Source organism: Rhinoderma darwinii, chromosome 1 (genome assembly GCF_050947455.1).
Source record: "Rhinoderma darwinii isolate aRhiDar2 chromosome 1, aRhiDar2.hap1, whole genome shotgun sequence".
Classification (NCBI taxonomy): Eukaryota; Metazoa; Chordata; class Amphibia; order Anura; family Rhinodermatidae; genus Rhinoderma; species Rhinoderma darwinii.
This window is the reverse complement of record NC_134687.1, coordinates 580,345,302-580,363,723: the sequence shown is the minus strand read 5'-3', so window position 1 is coordinate 580,363,723 and position 18,422 is coordinate 580,345,302. Positions and strand designations below refer to the sequence as shown.

Below are 18,422 nucleotides of genomic sequence, written 5' to 3'. Positions count from 1 at the left end.
TCATAAAATCTACCAGTTGTCAAAAAAAAAAAAAAAAAAACCCCACCCTTGGGGACGGTGGAGTGGGCGGGGACAATAAAAATCTTAAATGGTACGGGCTCATTTGAAAGCTTTTTTAAATACGAAAACAATGCCGCAATTGATTTTGAGATAGGAGATATTTAACTTTAAAGTTATCTTCATTATCGGCTACCGCCGGTGTTGGCATTACCCAAAATGTACTGCGCGGGTAAAATTTTGGTGGGTGTGTGTGTGTGTGTGTGTGTGTGTGTGTGTGTGTGTGTGTGTGTGTGTGTGTGTGTGTGTATAATTGTAACAGGACTGTTTTTATTGTTGGCCGGACAACCAACAAACACACACACACACACACACACACACACACACACACGTTTGGAGTCGTTAAATACCGGGGGAATGACGAACCCCGGGGTCCTTACTTCGGGCTGTGTACACACACACAAAAGTGAGAGGCAAGGGGACTCACATTACTCTAGCACCCCGATGAGAGGTAAATCTGACCGTGCGGCCTCCGTGCGGTACATTTTGGGTAATGCTAACACCGGCGGTAGCCGATAATGAAGATGATAACTTTAACTTTAAATATCTCAGTAAAAAAAAAATCCTATCTCAAAATCGTTTGCAGCTTTGTTTTTGTATTGGAAAGAGCTTTCAAATGGGCCCCCACTCAACCCCTCCATGCCATTTATGATTTTGCTGTCCCCACCCACCCCTCCACCTCCAAAGGGGTGGAGGTGTGTTTGTTTTTTGCCGTTAATTGGTGGATTTTAAGAACCCATTAAATCCCACCAAATTTCAACCCTCTACCTCAAGCCGTTCAAAAGTTGAGGGTGTTCCGGGACTTTTGGTGGGCACTGTATAACAATAGTTTTGGTTTTTAGCAGAGCCATAAAAATATATAATTACAATCTTAAAGAGGCTCTGTCACCACATTATAAGTGCCCGATCTCTTACATAATGTGATCGGCGCTGTAATGTAGATAACAGCAGTGTTTTTTATTTAGAAAAACGATACATTTTGACCAAGTTATGACCTATTTTAGATTTATGCGCACAAGATCACTATGTGCTGAGTACATGAATGGAGAGAAGTGTATAACGCTGATTGGTCAACGCCCAATGTGTCGATCACATGACCATGGACAGAATGGTATCCACTGAAGTTAACAATGAATAGTAAACTACTAAATAACCACAAGCACAGATCTTGAAAATCGTGAGAAATGTGTACAGAAAGTATATTTAAAAAAAATGTGCATCTTTTAGGGGCCGTTCACATATGTCCAGCGTCTGCTTTAGTTTACATCAGCAAACTGATGCTAGAACGGATCCCATAGCTTTCTATGGGATCTGTTCTGGCACAGGGGACATCAGTTGTGGCGCCGTACCTCCCTAGGTGCCGGATCCAAAAACTTTACCTGCAGCGTTTTTGGTTCCGGCTCCCAGGGAGGTCCGGCGCCTTATCCTATCTATTTTAATTGTGGCCGTATGAACGCCGGGTGCTGCCGCATCCACCTTCCGGCAGCACCCGGTCATAGCATCGCCGGGAATTCCGCTCCAGGCAGAGACAATGACAACTACCCTCGCACCCGTCCCGGATTCAGCGGCATAGTCCCGGAATCCAGGCAGTGTCCCGCTGCTCCGTGCGACCGGGGGTATGCCCCGCTATCAACTGTGTTTGCGTCCTCAGGACGCCGACACAGTTGAACTTAATACTGAAGCAGGGAACGATCAGGTCCCTGCTTCATAATGAGTTCTGAGCGGAGGAGCAAGAGGGAGCTCCTCCACTCGCCGATAATTCCCTAGGCACAGCGCTACTTTACGCGCTGTGCTCGGAGAAGCCCTTGACATCACTGTCCATATATGGACAGTGGCGTCAGGGGGTTCTCTGAGAGGGAATCCCCGGCCACAGCGTCCGCAATGCTTTGGCCGGGGATTCCTCTGCTAGGGGGACCTTCAGTGGTGCTATCTACAGGGGAAGGGGGTAGCACTATATACAGTGTGTGTGGCGCCAGCTACAGGGGGGGCGCTGTGCGGGGGGGGGGGGTACTGCGGCATTATCTAAATGGGGCATGTGACACTATTTACAGGGACACATTACCAGAGCCTAGACTACCATTTTGTGGACCATTGTGGTAAAAACTGATGTTAAAAATGGATGGTAAAAACCGAACTGCACAGGGGGTACTGCGGCATTATACACAGGGGGTACTGCGGCATTATACACAGGGGGTACTGCGGCATTATACACAGGGGGTACTGCGGCATTATACACAGAGGGCACTGCGGCATTATACACAGAGGGCACTGCGGCATTATACACAGAGGGCACTGCGGCATTATACACAGAGGGCACTGCGGCATTATATACAGAGGGCACTGCAGCATTATATACAGAGGGCATGTGTGGCACTATATACGGGGGAGGTGTGGCACCATCTACAGAGGGCACTGCGGTATTATCTACATGGGGCATGTGACACTATTTACAGGGGCACATTACCAGAGCCTAGACTACCATTTTGTGGACCATTGTGGTAAAAACTGATGTTAAAAAGGGATGGTAAAAACCGATGACAACGAACGACAAGTGATGACAACTGATGGTTTTGTAAAAATCGGGAAAAAGCCTGATGGCAACTGATACATTTTTGCATCAGTTGTAACCACTTGAGACAAAAAATGCTGATACAACTGATAAATGTGATCGCACCCTTAATTATACAAAAAAAATAAAACATTAAATTTGCCTAAACCAGACAATCCCTTTAAAAAAAAAATATGTATTCCATACTCAAGGCACCTTTTACCATTTTCTATGCTGCTCCCTTCCAGGCATTGTGCAGAGAACTGGAATCCAGGCTCATTCAAGAGAATATGACTTGTAATACCAGCACAGAACCAGAGTCCCTTTATTCTAGCAAAGCGGTGGGGGTCCTAGTGGTCAGACTCCCATTGATCAGCAAGTTATATCCTAGAAATATGGCATACGTGAAATGGCTGGAATAACCCTTTAATTCGGCAGTATCATTTAATCCTATGGGTCACGTTGTTGCTAGAGCCATGCAGCCAAAGTCACCACCAAGCTCCACCCTAAAAGTTGCTACTTTAACCCCTTAGGGACGCAGCCCTGTTTGGCCTTAAGGCTCAGAGCCCATTTTTCAAATCTGACATATTTCACTTTATGTGGTAATAACGTCGGAATGCTTAAACCTATCCAAGCGATTCTGAGATTGTTTTCTCGTGACACATTGGGCTTCATGTTCGTGGTAAAATTTGGTCGATATATTCAGTGTTTATTGGTGAAAAATTACAAAATGTAGAGAAAATTTTGAAAAAAATAGAATTTTTCAGAATTTAAATGCATCTGCTTGTAAAACAGACGGTTATACCACCCAAAATAGTTACTAGTTCACATTTCCCATAAGTCTACTTTAGATTGGCATCGTTTTTTGAACATTCTTTTATTTTTCTTGGACGTTACACGGCTTAGAACATAAACAGCAATTTCTCATTTTTAAGAAAATTTCAAAAGCCTTTTTTTTAAGGTACCTGTTCAGTTCCGAAGTGGCTTTGAGGGGCCTATGTATTAGAAACCCTCATAAAACACCCCATTTGAAAACTAAACCCCTCAAAGTATTCAAAACAGCATTTAGAAAGTTTATTTAACCCTTTAGGCATTTCACAGAAATTAAAGCAAAGTGGAGGTGAAATTTGCACATTTCATTTTTCTTGCTGAATTTCAATTGTATTAAATTTTTTTCTGTAACAAAGAAGGTTTTACCAGAGAAACACTACCAAATATGTATTGTCCAGATTCTGCAGTTTTTAGAAATGTACCACATGTGTCTCTAGTGCGCTCGTGGACTAAAACACAAGCCCCAGAAGCAAAGCACCACCTAGTGCATTTTGAGGCCTCTTTTTAATTAGAAAATATTTTAGGCAGCATGCCAGGTTTGAAGAGGTGTTCAGGTGCCAAAACAGTAGGAATCCCCCAATAATGACCCCATTTCAGAAACTACACCCCTCAAGGAATTAATTTATGGTTTTTGGTACCATTTTGACCCCACAGTTTTTACATGGCACGTATTTGAATTGGGCTGTGAAATTTTAAAAAAGTCATTTTTTCCAATAAAATGTAATTTTTCATTAAAATGTCTTATTTTCACAGGGAACAAAATACCCCATTTTGTTGCCCATTTTGTTCTGAGTGCCGCAATACCCCATTTTGTTGCTCAATTTGTTCTGAGTGCCGCAATACCCCATTTGTGGTGATAAACTGCCGTTTGGGCCCATGGGCTCAGAAGGAAAGGACCACCATTTGGCCTACTGGTGATTTTCTGGTGCGAAGTCATGTATGCAGAAGCCCCTGAGGTACCAGTAAAGTTGAAACCCCCGAGAAGTGACCCCGTTTTAAAACTACACCCCTGAAGGCATTCATCTAGAGGTGTAGTGAGCATTTTGACCGGAGACATACACTCCATAAACCATAATGTGGGTTCTCACAGGTATGGAAATACCCTACACGTGGCTGTTAACAGCTGCCTGGGCACGCAGCAGGGCTCAGAAGGGAAAGACGAGGGGGATAAGCTGTGCGGAGTACATCAGGGTAAGTAAAACTGGGGTAGATTAAAAATCAAGGGATGTATGATCAATTTTAAAACACTTTCATACAGAGCTCTGGTTTTTCGGGACACGTGTCACATTGATATATTGTGTCCTTCCTTATCCCCCTCTTATAGCAGACTTTGGACTTCTTTTGACTTTTTCCCTTCTTGCCAGTTTGGGGAACTTCTCCTGGAAAGTGTTGCCCTGGTACGATGCGTGTGGCCTCGCTTCCATTAGTACTAGGTGCCCCCCTTCTTGGTCCCTAAAAATTACGTTTCTTGATAACCACCTCATGAAATTCCAGGAAAGTTCCCCTCTGGCCTGTACATCGACGTAGCACGTATGCATTGTACAATGCCATCGGTATGAGGTGCCCGCCCAGCTTCTTATACCACACCGCATGGCACTGTAGGGCTTCAAGACTTGATCTGACAAGTCCACTCCTCCCATGTACCTATTGTAGTCCAGGATGCAGTCTGGTTTGGGGTTCTCTGTACTGGTACCTCGTACAGGTACATGGGTACTGGTGTGGCCATGTATTGTTGTCAATACAAGGACATCTCTCTTGTCCTTGTACTTGACACACAATATATTGCTGCTAGAATGTGCCCTACTCTCACCCCTTTTTGTTTGCCCAAGCAGAGTCTTAGGGAGGCCTCTCAGATTTCTTCTAGCAGCGTCAAATGCACTTCTGGAAGCCAGGCACTTGAAGAGTGGGAAGCTGGTATAAAAATACCCTGGTCCAGCAGTGGGTGCACCAAATCCTACACAATTTTTGCATTAACTCCCAGTAAGGGGGGGGGGGCTTTCTGGGGGCTGAATACTTGCGTCCTTCCCTTCATATATCCTAAATTTGTAGGTATACCCAAACGCACCCTCGCACAGCTTATACATCTTCACGCCATACCTTACCCGGCAGGTGCTGGCGGAATTGAACCCTCCCTTTAAAACCTACCAAGGACTCAATAGAAATACAATTCTCGGGGGTGTATACTGGGGAAAACCGGGCACTGGAACGGTCTAATAGGGGTCTCCGTTTATACAAACGGTCAAAACTGGGGTCATCTCGGGGTGGGCACGGCTCATTATCAGTATAATGTAAGAAGCGAAGTATTGCCTCATTTATTTATTTTTTTAGGTTCCAGTTCAGTTCTGAAGTTGCTTTGAGGGACCTATATATTAGAAACCCCTATCAAACACCCCATTTTAGAAACTAGACCCCTCAAAGTATTCACAACAGCATTTAGAAAGTTTATGAACGCTTTAGGTGTTTCACGGGAATATAGAGCAAAGTAGAGGTGACATTTACATATTTTTATTTTTTTGTCAGAAAATCCTCTTTATACCATTTTTTTTATAACACAAAAGGATTTATCAGAGAAACGCAACTTAATACTTATTGCCCAGATTCTGCAGTTTTGAGAAATATCCCACATGTGGCCCTAGTGCGGTAATGGACTGAAGCACCGGCCTCCGAAGCAAAGGAGCACCTAGTGGATTTTGAGGCCTCCTTTTTATTAGGCACCATGTCCGGTTTGAAGAGGTCTTGTGGTGCCAAAACAGTGGAAACCCCCCAAAAGTGACCCCAATTTGGAAACTAGACCCCTTGAGGAATTCATTGCAGTTTTCATGGGGTGCCTGCGACTTTTTGATCTGTTTTTATTCTATTTTTAGGTGGCGTGGTGACTAATAAACAGCAATTCTACTATTGTTTTTTTATTCTTTTTTTTTCACAGCGTTCACCGTGCGCTATAAATGACATTCACTTTATTCTGCGGGGCGATACGATTACGGCGATACCAGATGTTTATAGTTTTTTTATGTCTTATGGCGTTTGCACAATAAAATACTTTTTGTAAAAAATCATTTACTTTTTGTGTTACCTTATTCTAAGAGCCAGAACTTTTTTTATTTTTCCATGAAGAAAGCCGTGCGAGGACTTATTTTTTGCGTAACGAAGTGTAGGTTTCGATCAGCACCATTTTTCGGTACATGCGACTTTTTGATCTCTTTTTATTCCATTTTTTGGGTGGTGAAGTGACCAAACAATTGTGATTCTGGTACGGTTTATTATTATTTTCTTTTATGGCGTTCACCGCGTGGGATTAATAACAAAATAATTTTGTAGTTCAGGCCGTTACGGATGCGGCGATACCAATTATGTATAGTTTATTTGTTTATATATTTTTATTAATAATAAAGGACTGATAGGCTATGTTCACACGGGGTATTTTGCCGAGTTTTTTGACGCGGAAACCGCGTCGCAAAACTCGTCAAAAACGGCCCGAGAACGCCTCCCATTGATTTCAATGGGAGGCGTTGGCGTCTTTTTCCCGCGAGCAGTAAAACTGCCTCGCGGGAAAAAGAAGCGACATGCCCTATCTTCGGGCGCTTCCGCCTCTGACCTCCCATTGACTTCAATGGGAGGCAGAGAAAGCGTATTTCGCGCTGTTTTATGCCCGCGGCGCTCAATGGCCGTGGGCGAAAAACGGCGCGAAAATCAGGGAGAGGAAAATCTGCCTCAAAGTTCCAAACGGAATTTTGAGCCAGATATTCCTCCCCCAAAATACTCCGTGTGAACATAGCCATAAGGTAAAAAGGGGGATTTTTACTTTTATTTTCTTATTTTTACACATCTTTTTTTTCACTTTATTACTTTGTCCCACTAGGAGGCCCTGATCACAATTCTAATACACTGCACTACATGCGTAGTGCAGTGTATTAGAGCGGTCCGCTACTCACTGACAGCAAGCATAGTGGGTCCTGACTTTGTCAGGACCCACTAGGATTCCGTAGATGGCATAGTTGGACGCCATTGTTAGGTGTCCGGTTGCCATAGTCACCATCGATGGCCGCTATCATGTAGCAGGCCGGCGATGGTAGCTTAACCCCTAAAAAGCCGTGATCGGTATTGAACGCGGCTTTTAAGGGGTTAATTAGCGGGTACACAGCGATCGGTCCCCGCTATAGGAGCTGCGGCAACCGCTGTACAAGACAGCAGCTGTCACAGCTCCTGTATGTGTCGGGAAGACGGCCGAAATGGTCGTTACTCCCGCAACGCACTATTCCGTCACTGAGCGCGAACGGGGCGGTCAGCACGACGGAATAGTACGTCGCTGAGCGTTAAGGGGTTAAAGCCATATTTTATTTAACAATATATAAAAAAATATATAACAATTATACACACACATATACATTTTCATACATATACCCACACACTCTAGCACAACCAGCTATTAAATATCAGCTTGTTACATAAACACAGTAATAGTATTAAAAGTGATGGATTGCAACATCTGTAAAAACACTGTCTAAGGAATTGTTGTTTGTACACAATATTGAGCAGATGCCGCATAGGTCATGTATTAGACATTTAACTTGACTATTACATTACTAAATATGTAAACTGCCTCGTATAGATCTAGAATGGAAAAAACAAAAAACTACTACAAGAGCCGCTGGCTTCTTCCCTTGGAACAGTTTTTATCAAATCCTCAGCAGACTAAGTAATACTGTACGTAATAAACATCACTCAATATCTTGTTTCACATGTCTACAGGACCCTGTTGAAATGCGCCCTGCTTACGAAAATTTGGGGATTGTTTTTCTAAGGGGGGGGTAATTATTTTAAGTTAACATAATACATCCATACTGATTGAAAGGGGGGTTGGGAATATCAATTTACTTAAAGCTGACTTTACGCTGCTTTTGGAATTTAGCGTTCTAGAACATATTTCAACCCTAGTTAACTTGGGCCAGTGTCCATATTGGAAATGAGAATACTGACAAGCATTCCACTTTTTGGTTGGGGGGGGGGGGGTAGAAAAAGGAAGCACTCTGTGTTTTTTACACATCGGCACTGAATACTGTATGTGTAGGTCGCTGTCAAAACAGCATAATAAACTCCTCACTATCTCTGAAAAGGTCTGTGGAATCTGGCACAGAGGCGATAACCGCAGATCCGTTACGTCCTGTAAGTTGTAATGAAGGGCCTCTATGGGCCAGAATTATTTTTCCAGCACGTCCTACAGATGCTCGATCAAATTGAGATCTGGAGAATGTTCCTCAAACAATTCCTGAAACCTTTTTTGCAGCGTGACAGGACACATAGTGGTGAAAGAGGCCATGACCATTAGGGAATACAATTGCCATGAAGGGGTGTGCTTGGTCTGCTACAATGTTTATGTAGGAGGTACAGGTCAACAACATCCACATGAATGCCAGGACCCAAATGTATCCCAGCACAACATTGCCTAGAGCATCACACTGCCTCCCCATGGTTGTCTTCTTCTAATGCATCCTGGTGCCATCGCGTCCACAGGTAAGCGACGCACACGCACCGGCCATCTACATGATGTAAAAGAAAACATGACCCATCAGACCAGGCCACCTTATTCCATTACTTCATGCTCCAGTTCTGATGTTCACATGCCATGTGTAGGGGCTTTCATCCGTGGACAGAGGCCAGCATGGGCACTCAGACCTACACAGAAAGCTGTGAATCACGGTGTTGTGACACTTTTCTATCATTCAGCAGCAACTTTATTTCTCCTGCACAAATACTGTTCAAAATGTTAGTTATTTCGGACTATGATAGAAAAGTGTCAGAACACAAAGTGTAAAAATGAGTGACAGCATCTAGTTAGGTGTAGAATAATTCAAGGACTTAAAAAAAAAAAAAAAATGCCCTCAAAAGGTGTGCACAGCCTTTAACATTTTGAAAGATATTGGTGCTGGAGGAATAAAGTCCTTGAATTATTCTACACCTAACTAGATGCGGTCACTTTTTTGCCCTGTGTGTTCTGACACTTTTCTATTATAGCCAGCAGTAACTTTTTCAGCAATTTGTGCTATAGTACCTCTTCCTTGGCATCAGATCAGTCGAGCTAGCCTTTGCACCCAACACGCATCAATGAGCCTTCGGCACCCACGACCCTGTCGTAGGTTCACCGGTTGTCCTTCCTTGGACCACTTTTTGAAAAACCTCCTACAAGACCAGCCATTTTGGAGATGCTCCGACCCCGTCTTCTAGCCATCACAATTTGGCCCTTGTCAAAGTCGCTTAGATCCTTACACTTGCCCATTTTTCCTTCTTCCAACACATCAACTTCAAGAACGGACTGTTCACTTGCTGCCTCATATATTCCACCAGGCAGCATTGTAACCAGATGATCAATGTTATTCACTTTACCGGTCAGTGGTTTTAATGCTATAGCTGAACGGTGTACGTATGCTAACAGAGCCTCCTGCCACCTTACAAAATACAATATTGAGTACAATACATTTTGGTTATAAGTTTGCTTGACTACATAGAGAGATAGATGGATAATAGGGAAGCATATGCCACAAATACACCCAGGAGTCTAATACAGGTTGGTAGCATCAAGCATCTCACAGATATTTGAGTGTATCCTGACCCATTAAGAAAGGATGAAGGATGTCTAAATGCGTCCGTGCTTGATCGGCCACAGGGAACCCCAACGCGCGTTTCGCAGTAATGGTTGCTTCCTCAGGGGGTACGTCCTGAGGAAGCAACCATTACTGCGAAACGCGCGTTGGGGTTCCCTGTGGCCGATCAAGCACGGACGCATTTAGACATCCTTCATTCTTTCTTAATGGGTAAGACTGCATTGTTATACCGCTCACCATTAAGATACCACCTGTTTCCCTCTGTGATTCTCTGTTGACTTGGCATTAGCCCTTGAATTTATGCGATTAAGAGGACACCGCGGGTCACTATTATACAATCCATTTTGGTATGTTACATTTTAGTATCTATGTGGGTAATGTATACATTTTGCACTTAATACCACTATACCTGTTCATTTTGTCTTTTTTTTTTTTTTTTTTTCGTGCTTCATTTTGTACCACAGTGTTAGTACTAGAGTCTTCATAACTATGTGTTTTTAATTGTATGTTATTTTGTATAATAAAATTGATTTATTCTTATATAATATGACTACCAGCTCTATCTTTTCTTCGGTATGGTATTATTACTGTGGAACAGTCAATCTGATTAATTATGGGGGGAAGTTGGTTCGCTAAACTTTACCTAGCCTGCGATAAATATATGTTAGGAGTCTATTTATTTGACATCAATAATAGTTTTGCCATTTTGGCTCATGATTGAGCGTTTGCTCTTTCGTTGGCATATCGTTGCCGTTTACACAGGGCAATTATCTGGAACGAGCGTTCTGTGAATGCTTGTTTGTCCGATAATTGGCCGGTGTAAAAGGGCCTATATCTCTCCGTCCTGATGATAGGAATATCAGGAGTTGAGCCCCACGGGTAACATTACCTCAATGATGGCCCCAATGTTAAAATCTGGAAAGGGGTTGTGAAAGGATAGAAGAAAAAATAAATAAAAAAGAGCCACCTCATTTATTTGAATCCGACTGAGCTGCAATACCAGACAAAGCCAATGGATTACAGTGGTGCCTTTTCTAGTGACGAAGCAGACCATTTTTTCATATCTGACAACATCCTTTAAAGGCGTATTGCCACCATTTAAGGTTATGGCATATATGTTATATATGTTATGGTGGGGGTACAGCCTCCGGGACACAGCAATCGGCTGTTTCAGTCAGCCTCCGACTTTAAATGGAGCGGTATGCTCCATTCAAGCTACTCCTCATTGCAGACATGCGGTGGGGAGGAATATGGTACTCGGCACCCCCATTATAATAATTGTTGGAGGTCCCAGCAGTAGGGCCCCCAGTGATCATACATTTAATACATATCCTGTACATAGGGGGATACGTCATTTGTGGGAAAAACCCCCTTTAAAACAGGCAGGACTTCGATATTGCAGAAAGTCAAATTGTTATTTCCTGCCATCTGCCACATTCACGAATTAGGAGATATCACCCTTGTAAGGAATATTCCTTGTCTGCACTCTTTGTAGACACACGCCTGTATCCTATAATTCTGTATATAGATTGCAGTCAATAGGTTGCTTGTCACAAGGATCTCAATTCAGAAAACCGGGAAAAAGTCTAATGAATATTTGACAGGGTGAGCAGGCAGGCGGACAAGGGCTATACCTCATGAACACCGCATACTACATTAATGAACCGTATAGCGGAATTACCGAACACATAAATGCCAAATGTCTGTTTTAAGGGTAAAGGAAATTTAGTAAAGAGCAATTCAATTAAGATAACATTTTGGCTGATGGCCACCACAAAAGGAAGTGGTCTTCCAATTTCGCCCCACATAGGCGTCTTTGGGAAAGAAAAGTTCCAAAAAAGGTAGATGGAGTGTCCAGGCTAGGAGTGGTCTGAATCTAGCATTTTGCCTTCAAGTGTCATTTTGAAAAGGAAACTTCCTTTTAAACATGTTGAAATATTATACAGCATGAAAATCTGAGAAATGGGGTATCCACTTTGTGTTCCCTATATTAAAAAAACAAAACAATTTGCTCGAAAGGGAACTTTAAAAAGGGGTTGTATAAGTTTAGGCGGTCAGCTTTTTTTTTTTTAGATACAACACCACTCTTGCACACAGGCTGTGTCTGGCATTGCAATAGTCAATTGAATGGGGCGAAGATGCAATACCAGACACGGCCCATGGAGTGCCGCAGTTTCTGTAAACAAACCTTAAAGTAATGTAACTGGGTTTGTTCTCAGTAAGAACACAGAGAAGCCACCTCACAGAGAAGCCATCATGGTTTATGGGCAGAGACCATGGTCGCCTTTTCAGTTACAACAAAGTGAAACTATTCATAGTGAAATCTTCTCACCTGCTCAATGGTGTATCCACTGTTGAGTGCAGCGGCGTAGCCCCCAACAAATGTACCGGCAGGGAGCAGGTACAGGTAGTTGTACTCAGGAGGGTCAGTCGGACGTTTGAACATGTCCAGCATTCTCTGTGTCACCAAGAAACCTCCTGCAGAGAGAAGGTTGAAGAATCAGAAGTGTAACTAACAGAACGGTTCTGTCACTGAATATACAATCCGGTTTTCTGAGGAATTGGGCTGATTTTTTTTTGCAACCCACTCAGCTAGTTTGGATCGTTTTAACCCCATGGAGTCTACATCCGTAGGTTTAAGTCAGCAATTTAATGGCTGATTGCTTTAAATCTCACACTGCGATTCCACAGACGAGGTGGTCATTGTGACAACTTGATCTTACCAATGTGACAGAATGGAAATAATGATGTCCTTGTCACTAAAACAATACAAATATTGCGACTGTAAGAGCTATGTCACCAAAGACAGAACAAAGCTACCTTCTTATGCAGGGACACTTATGAATCCTTCATAAAATAGATGCCCTATACAAAGTGCCATTGTATCATGCAGTTGCATGCCCAACATCATGCAGAAAAAAGTTGTCCCAAACCAACAAAAAAAAAATGCTTGCCCTCCATTTTTCCACTTGCTTCCCTGTCCCTATCTGCTCTTAAATGGGTTGTCCACTACAGCCCAACTGATGACCGATCCACCGGATAGGTGATCAATATACGATCGGTGGGAGTCCGACACCCGGACCCCGCACCGATCAACTGCCTATGGGCACCGGACATCCATGCCGGAAGCAGACTGCTCCGGTCACAGAATAGCGGCCAAGCTGCAGTACTGCAGCTCTGCTCCTAATCAAGTGAACAGGAGCAGACATGCAGTTCTGCAGCACAGCCACTATGATATGTACGGAGCCGCCTGCTTCCGGCTCCGTACACTGTGCAATGACATCCGGTGCCGGAGCTGCTGATCTGTGTGGGGTCGGATCGTATACACCGGTGTCCGATAAAGGATAACCCCTTTAAATATGTCCAGCAAAAATATAAAACATTATTTGGTAGACTATGAAAGAGGAAAAATAAATATTCCATTTTCGAATGCATTATTCCAAGTTCTCGGCTAGGTTTATTATGCTGCCCTTGTCTTAGAGTACCCACACCTTTTCACAATACATGCCCTATTTACAGACAAACTCATGACGGTGACGCTTTATTCACTACATGTGTCCAAGAGTCTCACAAGCATATGTACTAAAATGTCCTATCTAACTAGAATTGTGCATTACAAAGATTTATATATTTTTATTAGACATTAATTTATAGTGCATGTTTATTGATCTACATAAACAGACACTTTTGGGAAGATTAAGCCTAGTAACTCTGGCGGTGACCCACAACCCGCACATCAGGGGCAGGGTGTTCATAGGTGTCTCCTAATTAATCTGGCTACACATAGCCCAATAAACAATGCTGTAATATCAGCATAGGGACAAATGGTATTCGCTGCTCTGGGCCTACTATGTCCCCGCGGTCTGCGTGAGGGGTCGCACGATCATCTCGAGCTCTGTAAACACCTTGTTATTGCAGTCCCTTTGATGCCGATAACTTTCCAGGTTTTTGGCTCTCTGTATTTTTACCTACAGCACAGTAATGCTAGGAGGAATAATCCAGCCAAGCTTTAGCATATTACACACTGCTGCTTTAGATTTTGGGAATAGATCGTCTTGGCTCTATTTGTGACAACCATTTAAAGAATTACTTACACAAAGACAGTGAGTAAGGGAAAAGCAATAGCCTGGCAGGGAGACAATTTGGCTCAATTAGCTGCATATAATTTTTCCGTATTGAATTGATTATTGAAGAATGTCGATGCAGATGCCAATAAAATCACTTTCCCTGTTAAACTGGGACCTCCCCAACCAGCGTCCACAGGGAAAGTTCTGCGAAACAAACGGTCCAGATGAGCATGTCAACTCAAAATGATCCCCACGTATAACGTATTGCTTCTACCCAAAAGTACCATATTTCATTCAAATCAAGTTTCTAAAGCTATTACATTTACTTAATAATATTCACTTTGAGTATTCTTGGTGCCCGTTAGGCTGGATTCACACGAGCATGTTCGGTCCGTAAAGGACGGAACGTATTTCGGCCGCAAGTCCCAGATCGAACACACTGCAGGGAGCCGGGCTCCTAGCATTATAGTTATGTACGACACTAGGAGTCCCTGCCTCGCTGCAGGACAACTGTCCCGTACTGTAATCATGTTTTCAGGTTGGGACAGTAGTTCCACGGAGAGGCAGGGACTCCTAAGCATCGTACATAAGTATGATGCTAGTAGCCCAACTCCCTGCAGTGTGTTCGATCCGGGACTTGCAGCCGAAATACGTTCCGTCCTTTACGGACCAAACATGCTCGTGTGAATCCAGCCTTAGTGTATATAACATGGCAGCACCCATCGTATATTTTTGACACTGGTCAAGAACTAATGCAGCGCTGGTCTTGCGCACTCCTAGTTACATGGCCCAAATGTATTTTCAAGAATTGTTGCTGCGTGAGGTTTTTCTTGTGGTTTTCATTGCATTTTCAAATGATATCATTTTGTAGTACATATAGCTTAGCTTTAAAATGTATATTTAACTGGTTCAAGACCAGGCAACGTCCAGCTATTTTTAGCATGCGTTAAACGGTTATAAAATTTTTTTCGTTGGGCTGGCGCCAAGATCTTTGCAATGTTTTTTTGTCATTGATGCAGGTTTCTTTTTTAATTTTTCTACAAATTTTTTGCTTTAATGGCATTTTTAGGCCTATAGTTTGAAAAAAAGCTGGTAAAAAAAAAACCTGTCAGTAAATACTCCATGGATGTGCCACCGAGGGTCACCCTAACTTAAGGACCATGTTCACAGTAATAAGTATAGGAGCACAGCACGTACATGCAAAAAAATGGCACATGCCCTATTTTTACGGGTCATTTCTACGGCCATAAATATAAAGGGAAACGTGTCCATGGACGACAGAAATGAACGCTCAGTATTTTATTTTCAATTACGGATACAAATTATGGTCATGTGCATGAGGCCTTAAACTTTATTTGTGATTTGTGGACTTTGTTTTTCCACTATTCTTTTTTCTGTTTTATACAGGAAATCAGCCACGTTATAGTGACTATTGTCACGGTTAGGCCAGGTTTCTACGTAGTGTAAACGCTGCAGAATTTTTGCAAAGGAATTCCGTGTGGAAATGTCGCAGCATTTAAAGTAGCAGCAAAGTGGATGAGAATCAGAAAATCTCATACCAATGCTGCGAAAACAAAAACCCCCAAAAAAAATGCAGCGTAAAAGTTAATAAATTGACCTGCGGAAAATAATTGAATTCCACAGAATGTCAATTTATGCTGCTTTTACGTTGATTTTCCAATGCGGGTTTTCACCATTTAAAGGGGTTTTCCCCATGAAGGCCATTTGACATCTCCACAGGATGTCAAATGTCAGATAGAAGCGGGTCCCACCTCTAGGACTTGCACCTATCTCTAGAACAGGGCCCCCTAAACCCTGTTCTAGCTTTGGGTGCTAAGGCGGTCTCCCGGCCACTTACTGACTTTATGGTCGGGAGTTACGGAAACAGTGTAGCTCGCTGAACTACGCCGTTTTTGTAACTCCTATACTAGTTGCAGGCAGTTCCGGAAGCAGCTTCGCATGCGAGCTACGCTGTTTCTGTAATTACTATTCAGTTCTATGGGACTTACGGAAACAGCGTAGCTCAGCGAGCTACTCCCGAACAAAAAAAATAAATCAGGAAGTGGCCGGGAGACCGCATTAGCACCAAAAGCTAGATCTGGGTTTAGGGGGCCCCGTTCTAGAGATATGTGGGACCCGCATCTGACATTTAGGACATAGCCTGGATACGTCATAAACGTCCTTCTTGGGAAAACCCCTTTAATTCAAAGGGGATGGAAAACCTGCAGCATAAAGCCAAGTGTTGCAACTTTGCAGCGTATTTGCAGCGACTATGCTGCAAAAATCGCAACTACGGAAAAAATAAATCATCAAATTACACTTACCCAGAACGCCCTCCTTTCTGCAGTCCGGCCTCCTTGGAGGACGTTGCATCCCACGTGACTGCTGCAGCGTCGTCCAGAGAGGATGGACCGGACACGTCACCATAACAACGGCTTACGCAATGAGCGGTTTTACCGCTGCTTTCCACAGCGTAAATTCTGTCCGAAAAAACGCACATGTGGTGCGATATTCGGACAGAATGTACTGCGGGTTCCAGGTCGGATACACTGGGTAGTTTTTACGCAGCGTATCCATCCCTTGGGAACCCGGCATTGGGGATGTGATGGGTTAGAACCAGCAGCAGACTCCTATTACCGGCGATCATGTGACCAGTCACATGACCACCGGAACCAACAGAATAAGTTGCGCTACCGCTGCCTCTATTCTATATACAGTGTTCATTGAGCACTGCGTATGGCAGTACAGAGAAGACAGAAGTGGTTTTCACCCTTTTTATCTTCTCTCCACGGTCCTCGGCAGTCTGTCTGCCAGATGTCCAACATTAAGCTGCCCAATCGCTCGGTTAGGAAGCTTAAGCCACCACCGTATATATAGAGAGTGCGGTCCATAGTTGCATAAAGTAAGGAAATTAATTTTAGGGTTTTGGTTTTTTGCGGTTTGTTTTAACGTTTACTTTGAAAAGAAAAAAGTTTAACAAACTATTATAATGCAAATGTATTCCAAAGCATTTTAGTTTTTGAACATAAAAGGAATGTCCTAACATCCATTATCTCAGGACTGACCAGATGGCCTCTGTTAGGCCAAGGCTGTCACCATAAAACAGTCAGCTACGGTGATCAATATCATCAGGGTTGATGTGGGGGTAACAAAGGAAGCCCCCTCCATTCAATGGTACCATCACTACTGATTGCAACACCTCAAGAGTTAAAATGTCAAGATCAGTGTTTTCTGAAATCCAGCCTTGCAGGTGATCACAACCACTAAACCACTATGCCTAAATGATCGCAGCGCCAAAATAGTACAGCCTTGTGGAACGTTTAGGTACGCGAAAAGCTGATGGTCAGGTTTTTTGAGACCGGGAAACCCATTCTTCTATGACAATGTAAAACCTTGGAATATTTCTTGCATCACGTTACCTGCAATGTTGATGGAAGACACGAACGCTGCGAGTACAGCAAGGAGTTGTGGCGTGTTGGAGGGGAGGTAACTACCACCCATCAGTGCAAGCCCACCGACAGCTGTCAGACCTGCACAAAAATTATAAGAGTCAACGTTGTTAATAGCTCCACACACCACGCAAAAATAATAAAGAATGTATTTGAGAACTCCCATTCAACATTCCCCTCAGATATGTTAATATTTGACGTACTGGTACCGGCAATCCTCCACTGTACAGTGCTAATTCAGACTGAATTTATACATCTGATCATTTAAAAGTGGCATTTAAAAAAAATATATATATATATATATCATATTCATTATCTTTGTATATCTAGCAGGCAAGGTAGGAAGTGCTTTCATATTCTTTTTGCCATGAGTAAGAGCACAGCTCGTGCTTGAAACGCGTAGCCCAGGGCAAACCGCCTACTATTCACACACGTCTTGGGACTGCGTCTCCCTTCAATTTTATTTCAATACCCCAATAAAGGTGGGAATACTGCTTCCTTTTTAAATCCAAAGTACGACTCAGCGCTGGATCATTTCTTCTTTTCTTCTATTTACATACCGCAAGCCGTAGCGGGGATCCGAGAGGAGAGTCTGGAGACGCATCAAACTGGTGAGCTGAAGGTTTCCTCCCTTCTTTACTGTCAGGATTCTGAATACACATGACGTCCAGGCTGGATTTCAGGTGTATTCATTATCAGGACACTCGATTAACGTTAATCTCTGTTTATGTGGCTGCACATCGCTGCTGTGTAAATGAATGGAGAGGAGTGTATGACGCTGACTGGTCACTGATTGGTCAGCGTCATACACGTAAACACGCCCAGTTAAAAACACAATACACGCCCAGTTGGACATAACGGAAAAAAAACG

General features: G+C 43.2%; 1 protein-coding gene across 2 annotated transcripts in view; it reads right to left on the bottom strand.

Moving 5' to 3' along the window:
- NNT (nicotinamide nucleotide transhydrogenase) overlaps nt 1-18,422 on the bottom strand; it is a 122,757-nt gene that overhangs the window by 52,952 nt on the left and 51,383 nt on the right. For both annotated transcript variants that reach the window (XM_075839676.1, XM_075839686.1), the window contains exons 12-13: nt 17,522-17,632; nt 12,368-12,513 (exon numbers count right to left, since the gene is read on the bottom strand). In XM_075839676.1, coding sequence (XP_075695791.1) covers nt 12,368-12,513; nt 17,522-17,632 — 257 coding nt within the window. The remainder of the gene's footprint in view (nt 1-12,367; nt 12,514-17,521; nt 17,633-18,422) is intronic.